The sequence below is a fragment of the Hydractinia symbiolongicarpus genome, chromosome 1 (assembly GCF_029227915.1).
Source record: "Hydractinia symbiolongicarpus strain clone_291-10 chromosome 1, HSymV2.1, whole genome shotgun sequence".
NCBI classification, from domain to species: Eukaryota; Metazoa; Cnidaria; class Hydrozoa; order Anthoathecata; family Hydractiniidae; genus Hydractinia; species Hydractinia symbiolongicarpus.
The window spans coordinates 15,771,251-15,784,015 of NC_079875.1; the positions used below are offsets into that span (position 1 = coordinate 15,771,251).

A 12,765-nucleotide genomic window follows, 5' to 3' on the forward strand; every position below is an offset into this window, starting at 1 on the left:
AGTATTAACTAAAAACAACATTTTTCTCTTTCGAGAAGATAGAAATTACCATTAAGAGCATTAATTTTCGTGATTACTTAATTATCAATCATTTCTGAATTATACCTGTGCAAAATACACTGTGAAACAATTTTTTTTGTCGGAACAACAACAGTCATCATTACATTGATTTTATGCAGAATTTCCAAGCATAATGTACACAATCAAGGAAATGAACAAATTCACTTTGATCATTTACAGGTATTCTTTAGAAAAACTATTGTTAATAAAAACATCTTTACTCAACAGAATCTTCTGTAATAAAAGGGTGTTGAAATAATAAGAATAGTAAAATTTAGCAAAATTTTTGGGTCTTTATATTTTATATGTACATGCAACTATTTTTACAAAATAGAAAATATCACAGTCTATAGCATATAAACTTCAAAAATCTAGAGTTAAGGGTGTTGAAAAGACTTTAACTCTTTGTTTTATCTTTAACATTGTTTCTGTAAATGGTGTTGTCTATCTTTGATTTTTTGACATTGTTTATTTCTTACGTTGTTTATGTCGAGGATGTTGTTTACATACAACATGCAATCTGCCGCGTCTCCAAACAAATCTACAGGCTGCACACCTGAGCTTCAACGACGATTTTACTTTGTATGTTCTGACATTACTCAATACAGCGTAAGAAAATCCATTGTGATATGTCTGTGACAATAATCCTCTGCAAAATGTAAACAAACCAGACATTTTTTGTTACTACTGTTATGTAATACTAAAATAATGAAATATTAAATCATTTACACTATAAAGCATTAATCAAACTTCCACATTTTAAAAATGATTGTACAGTAACGCTGCTAGACAATTTTAAAAGCACAAGTTTTTAGTAGTTTTTATTTTTTAGTATTTTATTTTTTGATTTTAGAAGGATTCAAATAAAGGAGCATGGCTTTTAGTGAATTAGCAGGGTATATATTTATATATTATACCTCTTTCTCAACCCACTTTTCCATTAACAAACTAGCAAAAATAAACAACAACAAAACTTGGTAGTAATAACTGAATTGTTGCTTTTTACGACTATATCTAATTAAAAAAAATCAAACTTTAGGCACATGCAAACTTATGCTTTTCCTAAGGATTATGAGAAGACTTAAAAAGGGTCTAACATAAAATATACACTTGTCACATGATAAACACATTCAGATTAAAAGAAATACACAACACTTTGGTTTGGTATTTAATAAAAATAACAAGGCTTCTATATACCTTCCATTGGCATACATAGTCATTCCCTACAAATATCAATCCTTTTACATAAACAAACACTTTAATGACTTGTTATGAAACTTTTGCATCCAATTCTCTTTAAACTTCATCTTCTTTCAGCAACATATTAGGTATACCTTTACTTATAGGGAATTTACGACCTGTCTCTGGGCAAATAAGATTGCCTTCCATAACCTCAACTTCCATAAGGACATGATGAACATCTTTCAAAAATTCTTCATTTTCACAAAGTTCATTCTCCTTACCAGCAATTTCTAACGGTAAATTTTTTCCATGTCCTAGTGCATGTGCTGTTTCAACAAGCGCTTTCCATTCCAGCTTGTGAATAAGTCGCGTAAGAAAATCTGCATTAAAGTCAGCCTCTTTTAATTGCACATCAACAGCCTCGATCTTGAAAGGAAATCCATTTTTGACGCCTTTAATATTGCATGTTAGCATATTATGTGTGAGTAGTTTCATTTTGTCTAAAACATAACCATGTAGAGCAGCATATAAACTGTTTTTTCACAAAAAATAAGCTGGTGTTAGAGGGGGATATAAATCACAAATTTTTTTGTTAATTGCAAACTTAGCTCAATCTGATCCCAAAGTCACTTCACTTCTACAAAATATTTATAAGCAAGGCTTGAAAGTCTACAAAAATAACTAAAGCGTAATTCCAGCCCAAACTGTAGTTCTGGTTGGACCTGCAAAGGAAGCATCTTAAATTTTTTCAGGTCTAAATTGCACGCGTAAAATCCAAAATGGCTTGAGCAAAATTTAATGTTTTATGCAATTTATAACAAAATAAACTTTAATAAATTATAGCTACAAATTGATCGATTATCTATTGCTAAAATAGTTATAATACAAGTAAAAAACAAGACAAATTATTGCCGTAAGACCCTCCATCGTTTTAATATTATATAAGGTGGCATAAATATGTTAGCTAAAATGTAATACCACAAGACTATCACTAAAATAGTCTGCCGTATAGGAAAATAAGATAAAAAAGGCAGAATATGCTAGCCGTAACAACCTCCTCCATTTTGGTTTTAAATAATTTTAATGCTGTCAAAGACTTTAAATATTGCCAACTAAAATATATTCCCTAAAAAGATTTTGCACAAGACTGCATAAAAATCATTAAAATAACACTAAACCATTTTATAAAAATAATTTCTCTGTTGTTTTTATTATTTTAAATGGGAGGAGAACAACTTGCTGTGTAAATTTCGAAACAGCTTAAGTATAATTTGCTGCATAACTTTTTGAACAACGCAAGTATATATTCTGTATAACTTTCGAATCAACCCGCAAAAAAATTCCTGCTGCATAAATTTTAAAAGCAAGCTTTTGAGAAAGGCAAGTATTTTTAACTTTTCATCTCCGATGTATTATGATAAACACGTGTTATATTGGAAGCGATTTTAAAATAATTTGTACTGTTGTAATTTTAATTTTTTTGAAATGAATAAGAAACAAGTACAAAACGATTATGAAACGATTTTCCATTCAACAAAGCAATTTAAAACAATTTTGAGAAAAACATTTTTTTGGAAAATATAATTTTTAGAACAACAAGTTAAACTTTGAATAAGAAGAGATGTAGAAAACAAAAAAATCCACAGTCAATCCAATTTCACTTTCAGATAGAATCCTAATAACCCAAAACAAGGGCAATTTTATTTTCATCACACAAGGGTATTGTTAGGGCTTTAAATAAATTTAAATATATCAGGAAGGCATCAATCTACACTTGATAATAGTTTAAAACCTCAAACAATGTTTCTCAAATCAAACAATGTTTCTCAAATCTCACCTAATTCTAGCATATTTTTTTCTGCAATGCAAATGCTGATGAGCTTATAGTTGAAAAGTAAACAAAATTTCACGCTGGAATTCATCTATATATATAATGGTTAGTAGTTTTAACTCTTGCACTTTGTGCAAGAGACACGGTTTTGTTTCCTCATAGCCTCAGGTAAACCCAAGCAAAGTGAGGAAAATTGGGCAGATGACACACTGTGTAGCAAGGTGGCCATCATCCTTCTTGCTATAGCCTTAGGGTAATAATGTTGGTCTCCTTAGGTGTCATCTACAAAATTCGTAGCAATTCGTATCCAAAAAATTCGTATATGCTATACGAATTTTCTTTTGCCATACAGTAATTTAATTTGCATGAAATTTTTCTAAAATCGTATAAAATTCGTATGAGTTTTTAATTAAACTCGTATGAGTTTTAAAATAAATTCGTATGATTTTTAAATTAAATTCGTATGAGTTTAAAAAAATTTGTATGAGTTTTAAATTAAATTCGTATAAGTTTTAAATTAAATTCGTATGAGTTAAATTTGTACGAGTTTAACAAAAAATTCTTATGAGATTTTAATTAGATGCGTATGGTTTTAAAAAAAAGAAAATCGTTTGACATTGTATTAAATTCGTATATGAGTTTTAAAATAAAATTTGTTTGAGTTTTTATAATTAGATGCGTATGTTTTTTTTAAAAAAAATTTGTATATAATACAGTCCAGATGTGAGCTTACGCGTACGCTCAAGTTTTACACCTTTTACTCGGAGTTGTTTGTCTTTTGTTTATATTAATTATCTTGCGAGTCTTGTAAGTCATTAACTTGCGCGTAATAAACAAGGGATTATTGAAGAAAAAATAGCTTATTATAACTGCGCGTAACTATTGTTAAATAGTGTTAACTTTTCCCAATAGCATAATTGCAAATGTTATCAACTCTATCAATGTGACACGAAGAGCCATTGTTTAATAGTTTTATTAAATAAAAGTTTTGCGTGGAAACCAAATAAACTAGCGAGAAGGCATTGTTGGTTGTGCGGGTTAAATAAAGCTTTTAAGCGATAGAAATTATTATATTTTAACAAAGATTGAAACTTTAGTTTTGATAGAAAAGCTTTTTTATATCGCTTTTTAAAAGTTTGAAAACGAAAAATGGCGATAGAAATGTTTTATTAGATCGCATTTTAAAAGTTTAAAAACGAAAAACGGCGATAGAAATGTTTTTTAGATTGCATTTTAAAAGTTTAAAATAAAAGTTTAAAATCGAAAAACGGCGGTAGAAATGTTTTTTAGATCGCATTTTAAAAGTTTAAAAATGAAAAACCGCTATAGAAAAGCTTTTTTAGATCGCTTTTTTAAAGTTTAAAAATGAAAAACGGCAATAGAAATGTTTTTTTAGATCGCATTTTAAAGGTTTAAAACGAAATATAATTCGTATGAAAATTCGTATAAATAAAAGAATATAATTGGTATAAAAATTCGTATAAAAGAGAATATAATTCGTATGACAATTTTTATGAAAATCGTATAAAATTCGTATTAGATTTTTTAAAAATCGTATAACTATTTAACACTATACGAATTGTATACGATTTTTATACGAATTAAAATCAATTAAATTTGTATATATTCGTATAAAACATCATACGAAATTTGTAGACGATCCCTTACACAGGCCTATCAAGAAGAAAATAACACCAGAGCAATAAATCGCTCTCCCAAGGTTACAATAATTTAAACTGTGCAAGCAATCTGAATAAATAGAACAAGTTTATAAACACATATTATATCACAAAGTCCTTTTTATCTATTTAATTAATTTATATCTCTTTTTTAATATCTTTTGGTTTTTTTTTACTGTAAATAATAAGAAAGGGAACATTGATTTCCATGTGTGATGAATTAATATTGCTTGGCCAGAAAAACTTTTTTTGGAATTGGGGGAGCAATTATTGGTTCAGCTAGTTTCTTATTTCTCAGAATTAGGAGAGCCTTTGTGCAAGCAAGAGCAATTGCTCTCCCCTTATTGATGGGCCTGCTTACAGTGATAGCCTACTTTTCATTTTACAAAATAATATTAGATTTATACACCACGTATGAGCCAATGCTGTAGAATGAATACTTCTTCTTCTTCTAAGATGTTTCGGGGAATACAACTCTTCACAATCTAAATTGTTTGATCATTCTATGTTATGAAAAAAGAAGTAAAACACAACGTTAAAACTGTAAACTTGTGGTATTGCCTGGGTAGAGTGCAGACCCTAATTGGGTCCTAACATGGCCCCAAAATAAACATTAAATACTCTAGGACTTCCCATATAATCCATGATTCCTCCTGGAAATAATAGATAGGGTATAACTATATAATATAGATGACTTGCTATAAACTTTGTTTACTTTTTTTTCTGGAGGCAAATAGTTTTTTACCAATCAGATCTTTTAAAAAGAAATATTAGCCAATCGAATTGCCTTATTTTTTCTGCCAAAAAAATTAAAACAAAAATTAATCAAGATATAAGTCATCTATATACCCTTCATATTTGAGAGAGAGGCTCTCACAGAAAAAAGTAGAGCCATAAATTAAAATATCGCTATAAGCCTATCATTAGGTCGCTGCACCACTTAGAAGGGATACCTGCCTCTCTTCCCTACTTTCCCTAGTGCCCTGCATTTTTTAAGGTCTGACATCTCTCATCAAAAATATCAAAAGGGAAAAATGACGAGTTTAATAATTCACTCTAGACTACTGTACCGCACCACAATCTACCATATTGCCATGCTCCGAGATTTTTTACAAGAGCCTGTGTACACACAGTATTTTCACAACATATAATCATAGTGTCAACTAGGCCTTAACTTTAAAAGCGAAACCCCCGCTTTAGACAACGTTGCAAGGTTTTTGTTGTCTGGTCAGGTCTGGCAGGTGCCAAGGTGGTTTATCATTATTATTATGGTACTATTTAAAAACCTTTACTTAGTATTACTCCCTGCAACATCCAACATCTCCCCAGTACCATCCCCCCCCCCCACATGGCTTGGCTTACCCTGGGGCTATGGTAAGCCTTGAGAATGCAAGCAATAGCTTTATTCTGGTTCTCCTGTGTAATCAAAATATTTGCATATCATGCAAATATGGAAAAACCTAAACATTCTTTCACTAATGAATATATACATACTACTACATTTTGCCAAATTTAGTTTTATTACGTTTATTGGGAGTATTGAAGGAAAGATGAAAGGACGGGGATGCGTCTGACGAGCACTGTCTGCGAAAATTTCAATGATTATTTTGTTATCAACGAGCATTCAATTAACACACAGAATCTAGGTATGTTTGTAAAATTACCACGTATAAAATTGGAGTTCGGAAAAAGATCCTTCAAATATCTTGGTGCAGCATTATGCAATGACTTACCATTAAAAACATGTTGCGATAACTTATTTCAGTTCAAAAAATTAGTTTATCAACATTTTATGTAAATATTCGCTTTTAAAATATGTTTTATATGTTTTTAGTAATTATTTAAGTAGTTTCTGTTTCTAACTTTTGCGCATTCTAGTTTCACATTTTTCTTTTTTCTCTTTTCTTGGTATTTACATGTGTTTTATATTCATTTGTTAGCTAACTCATGACTGGTTAATTAGTAGATAATAGTTTTTGCTTATATTTTTCTTTCTTTTTTATATTTTTATTGACAGGACACACGATTGGTTTAATAATAATGATAAATAATAATACTTTAGCTAGCTAGCTAACGCTCGATATATTTTTTACTGCAATAAAGTATATATGATAATAATTTTTTAAAATGATAAATGTCATTTTTAAACATGCGCATGTGCGGAAAAAATCAGAAAAATCCACAGACAAAAAAATGAAGACCTTATAGGTTAAGAAAGTCAAATTATGGTTAAAAACTTTTGTACTGTGGCTTCTAGCATCTTTTTACTGTTATATAAATGATCTAAATCTAAACTACATGCAAGCTATATTCTAATTTCAAGATCCAAAGATGCCTCTACCTGAAAATAAAGTTTGGAATGGACTGGTTCACGGCTTACCACCTGCAATATTTTGCCGGTTAATTTGCGTAAGAGGTCTAGGGATTATAAACAACACATGTCACGATGAAAGTCGTCTATAGTGGATGTGTTTATTTTCCTTCAATGTCGTTAAAATATTCTTTAAAGTTATTATAAAAATTATGTCTGATTTGGTAACAGCCTAGACATTACAGCACAACGCCAATGAATTCAGACTGACGTCAATTCATTCAATAAGAATAGTGAAGCTATTAAGTTTAAGGCTAATTAAGGAACCGTCTCCACAATCGTTTCACATTTTATACGAATTGAAACGATTATGATCGTTTCAAGATCGTATCGTCATTTTTTAAAATCGTTTGCAGAGGGTTTCCTGAAAGGAAGGTGAAACAATTTGAAACGATTGTGAAACGATTAAATATTTCAATATTAAATATAATATCCCTGTAGATCATTTAGAAATTATCAAAACATGATCGTAGGAAGCTAAAAATTTTGCCAAAATCGTTTAATAACCATCAAAACAGGATTGTATGAAGTTAAAACATCGCCGTAGATCAATGTATATAGACATTCTTAATAATTTGATAATGAAAATTCTTTAGAAATGGGTGCGTGTGATAAACATAATAATAATAATGGTGTAAATTTGAAGTGATTTTAAAATGATTTGAACCGAAACGAATTTAACAAACTGTTTAAATGAATTGATGTTGTTGTGAGACGATTATGAAACGAATGCAAAACGATTGCGAAACGATTTTCATTTCAACAAAATGATTTTAAACTATTTTAAAACGATTTTGAAACGATTTTTTTGGTAAAAAAATATTTTAAAATCGTTTCAAATTCGTATAGAAATCGTTTTAAAAAAAAATTATAAGAATGGAAATGGGTGCGTGTGATAAACATAATAATAATAATGGTGTAAATTTGAAGTGATTTTGAAATGATTTGAACCGAAACGAATTTAACAAACTGTTTAAATGAATTGATGTTGTTGTGAGACGATTATGAAACGAATGCAAAACGATTGTGAAAGGATTTTCATTTCAACAAAATGATTTTAAACTATTTTGAAACGATTTTGAAACGATTTTTTTGGTAAAAAAATATTTTAAAATCGTTTCAAATTCGTATAGAAATCGTTTTAAAAAAAAAATTATAAGAATGGAAACGATTATTTTTGAAACGATAGTGGAGACGATCCCTAACTTGGATATGGTTGGAGATAACTGACGTCATCTTGTGCGCGTGTACGTACCTAAGGACCACCTGGGATTGAAATGTGACCAATTCCCTAATGCCGGTTCAAGCCACCTGTTTCAAACAAACTGGTTGATGATGTCATTAAACACCAAATATCTGTCCCATTCTTCAAAAGTATATGATATTATATATACAGTACTGTCCGAATGTAAGCTTCCGTGTACACTCTATACAACACCTTTCTCTTCAAATCGGAGCCCCTCTATCTTTTGTATATTGTAATTACTTTAATGATCTTTGTGGGAGCTATGTTACAAGTGATTTTGCGATTAAACAATACTGTAATATTTTTTCATAACTGTGAGTTTTTCGTTGAAACTTATTGAAAATAAAATCTCCTTTAAGTAATGAAATTTAATGATTTGTTAACAATGTGAAAGATTAAAATAAATCGTGCAAAAATTATTGTTTTTAAAAATGTTTTTTCACATGTTTTTTTATATCTTTTAAAATTGGTCTGTTTTAAAAAATATATTTCTTAACATTTATTCTACGCTTTTTTTTTTCAACAAAACATTACGCGAAAGAAAACGCGCACAAAACTATTGTTGTTAAGAAAGTTTCATGCGTCTGTTTTTTGTTTAAAATACTTTTTAAAAAACTATCCTTTTGAAAATTTTATTGCGATCTTTTTTTCTTATCAAAACTTTAGGAATAACTTTAGTAGCATAACTTTAAAATACTTTTTTATCCATAAAATTAATTTTTATATTTACTCCAACGCTCTTCCACCTTGTTTTCTATGTTGTCAAGTTTTTAATAACTGTCTTCACAACAGAGGAGGGTATAATTGATAATTTTTTTATTGCGAAAATTTTTTAAATAATTCGCCTTCCTTTTAAAAAAAAAAAAATTTGTTATCTCGCTTAGCAAAATAAGTAGTGATGCAGCAAGACGTTTTCTTGTGCTGTTTTAAAAATTATGTGTCAAGAATTATTCTTGGCTGTTTCAAAAGTTATACAGAATATGGTGTTGTTTCGAAACTTGTAAGTAGGTTTAAGGTTGTTTCGTTTGGAAATTTATACAGCAAGTTATTCTCCTTTCACTTATAAAAAAACTGAAAAGTTATTTTAATAAAAATGTTAGTGTTGTTTTAATGTTTTTCGTGCAGTCTTATAAAAAATATATGTCCCACACATGCAAATTTTAATAAGAAATATAGTATAGGCAAAAAATATGTTACATCATAACAGAGGAGGGTGTTACGACAAACATATTCTGCGATGTATTTTTGATATTTTCCTGTAAGGCAAATTATTTAAAGCAGTAGTCAGCAGTATTACATTTAAGCTAGCAAACATATTTCACCATTATATCATGATATATTATCGTAATCATAGCGAAAGAGGGAGTTGCAACAATTACGCATATCCTCTTTTTTTCTAGAGTCTGTTAAGATTGGGGTCACGATTGCTTACACAAGTTACAGTTTTACAAAAAATTTAAAGCAATGTATGTAATGAAAGATATATTGAAATCATGTTCTGAAAATATATATCATCATCATCATCATTCTCGGCTTAACGTCCGTTTTCCATGCTAGCATGGGTTGGACGGGGTATATTAATGACCCTCTTCCAATCTGATCTAGACTGTGTTAGATCTAAACTCAACTTCCTCTCTATCAAGTCTGTCCTTATAACCTCCTGCCTTTCTCGGTCTGCCTCTGGGCTTTGCCCCAGGAACTATCAAGTCTCTACACTTTCTTACCCAATTATCCTCCTCCATTCTTTCCAAGTGCCCCAGCCAATTCAATCTTCTTATCTGGATAACATCTTTAATTCTACGGAGACTTAGCCTGCTTTTTAGCTCATCTAAACTCTTTCTGTCTCTCAGACTGGCATTACGCATCCACCTAACCATTCTCATATCATTCCTTTCTAAACGGTCAAGATCTTCCTGCTTCACTGCCCATGTCTCACTACCGTACAACATAACACTTCTTACACAGGCCTCATACAACCTACCTTTTACCTCAATTGACAGGACTCTGCTAGTCAGTAAAGGAAGTAACTCTCTAAACTTTTTCCAAGCAGAACCTATCCTGCAAGTAACACTTCTTCCAACACCCCCTTCACTGCCCAACATATCACCTAAGTAACAGAAGTTCTTAACTATCTCTAACGAGCCACTGTTGTACATCATTAAAGCTGGAAATACTTCATTCTCTATAATCTCACCTTTGCAACGCTTGCATACAAACTGTATGTCAGCTCTTAACCTTCCACTAATACTACTGCACTTCTTATGTACCCAATGCTTGCAAGTCTGACAAAAAATTGAGTTACTACCAACTCCTTTCCTGCAAACTCCACAAGGCCACTTTCCAACTACAAGGTCACACTTGGCTGCAACGTTACTTATCATGACTTTAGACTTTGCTGTGTTTACCTTCAGCCCTTTCTCTTCTAGTCCTTTCTTCCACTTCTCAAACTTTTCAACTAATTCTTCCATCGACTCTGCTATGAGAACCAAGATATTTTAAGTCTTCTTTCAAGATAAAAATTAAGATAGTACAGTAAAGTTTATTTTTATATTTTTAAATGGTTTTGTTTACAAATTTTATAGACTTCGTGCCGAGAATATTCTCAATATCATCAGATTCAGGTTATTGTTATTTATACAATAAGTTCCCCTGATCTTTTCAATTTTCCGCGTTGTAATTATTTTCTCTAAAAGGCAATAGTATATATAAAAGTAATTATTTATGTGAGTTGTGCGTACATTTGGACTGTACTGTACATGTTTTTGTATTTAAATGGGATCTTGCTAACATAAGCAAAATTTTCAAGCCTTCATATTTCCTGATATGTTTGTCCAAAGCACATAATTATATACATATATTGTAGGTATATTTTTTAATAATGTTTTAGGTTCTACACATTACAGGCAACTAATTAACAAATGTGGATTTTTCCACCAGCTTTATCGACTATTGAAAGATCATGTGATATTGTTGATAAAATTTTTTCCCTATGTGTCTCCTATTAAAATTTTGATCAGTTTTGATCAATGTAATAATTTAAATTACTTTAATAATATTTGCCTATCGGAAATCTTATTCAAGATTGCGTTTGGATTTGTATGCAAGTAGCCTGTTCGTCATTGTACCCTCATGTAAATGTCATTCAGGCATAAACAGGGAGCATCTTCTTGTTATTTATGTAAAGTGGAAGAAATTGATGAATGTTTTCAGTTGGATATGACCTGAATTTACAAAATGTTTTGCTCTCATTTTCTTTCTTTTTTCATATGACATTTGTTGTAAGCAAACAATATAATTTTTTTGTAACATTTGAGATATACATATATACAGATATACAGTGTGTTTTTTGTTTGTCTACTCACTGCATTTATATATAATCAGCTAAAAAAAATTAAAAGCAGCACACTATTTAGATAAACCTTTTTTGTCACAGGAGGTACTCTTTAAAGTTTTGTATTTAACAATATTCTCCATTTGTCTATACTACATTGTGCAGTACATCAAAACTGGTGCTGCGTTTTCCCTGCAACTGTTTGTCTACAAATTTAAAATTTTACCCGATGGCATTAAAATTTCTTTATATCAAAGTGCAAATAGGTGTGAAACTTCACCAAAAGTTTATTTTAAAACGTTGAGTAAAGGTAATGTATAAATTATGATTTTGAACAAAGTAACAATAACAACAGAGAAATCTGCTGTCAATATTTTGTAAAAAATGTGAAAATTTTAGGTTACCTCCCAAGCAAAAATATTATTAGCTGAAACGATACAGAATACCGTTTTAATCAAACAAAATAATAAAAAAATTGCTACATTTGCTAATTATTGGAGTACTGGTACAAATAATTTGGTTTTACACACCCACACCTCTTCTGCAAATTCCTTCCTCTCCAACCTTTGGATTGACACAAAATGTTAACTCACACTTTTTACGTCATCACGACATCAGCCCTGATAGGGCTGTATGTCAATTTACTGACTTTAACCGTTATTTAAAATTTAAAAGAACAAAGAAATTAATTTTAAATGTTTTTTTTTACTTTGTCTCCGAAACAAAAACAAAATATTACTAAAAGAAAGACTTCTTTATCTTATAATGTTCCTTTTATTTGATGTGACCACATACCAACCACCCTCTGGCAACTTACATATAAATCTCGAACCAAGATTAAAGCTCAGCAGTAAATTTTTTAAAGAGATTTTGAGTGGTTTTAAGGCTAGAATGGTAATAATTTCTATTAATTTTTATAAAAAATTATATATATATATATATGTCACACATAAAAGGAAAACTGTGTAATGCGTAAAATCTTTAAGAAGGATTTTATAATCCAAATCAGAAACAACTGACCTTTTATGTCTTATCAGTGCTAACGCATGAAAATTCATTGTAAAT

At 30.1% G+C, this 12,765-nt stretch overlaps 1 protein-coding gene across 1 annotated transcript; it reads right to left on the minus strand.

Moving 5' to 3' along the window:
• Positions 1 to 333: 333 nt before the first annotated feature.
• Positions 334 to 1,963, minus strand: LOC130642438 (uncharacterized). The gene has a single exon (XM_057449522.1). The coding sequence runs from the start codon at positions 1,735 to 1,737 to the stop codon at positions 1,357 to 1,359; it is 381 nt and encodes a 126-aa protein (XP_057305505.1). The 5' UTR covers positions 1,738 to 1,963; the 3' UTR covers positions 334 to 1,356.
• Between the last annotated feature and the right edge of the window lie 10,802 nt (positions 1,964 to 12,765).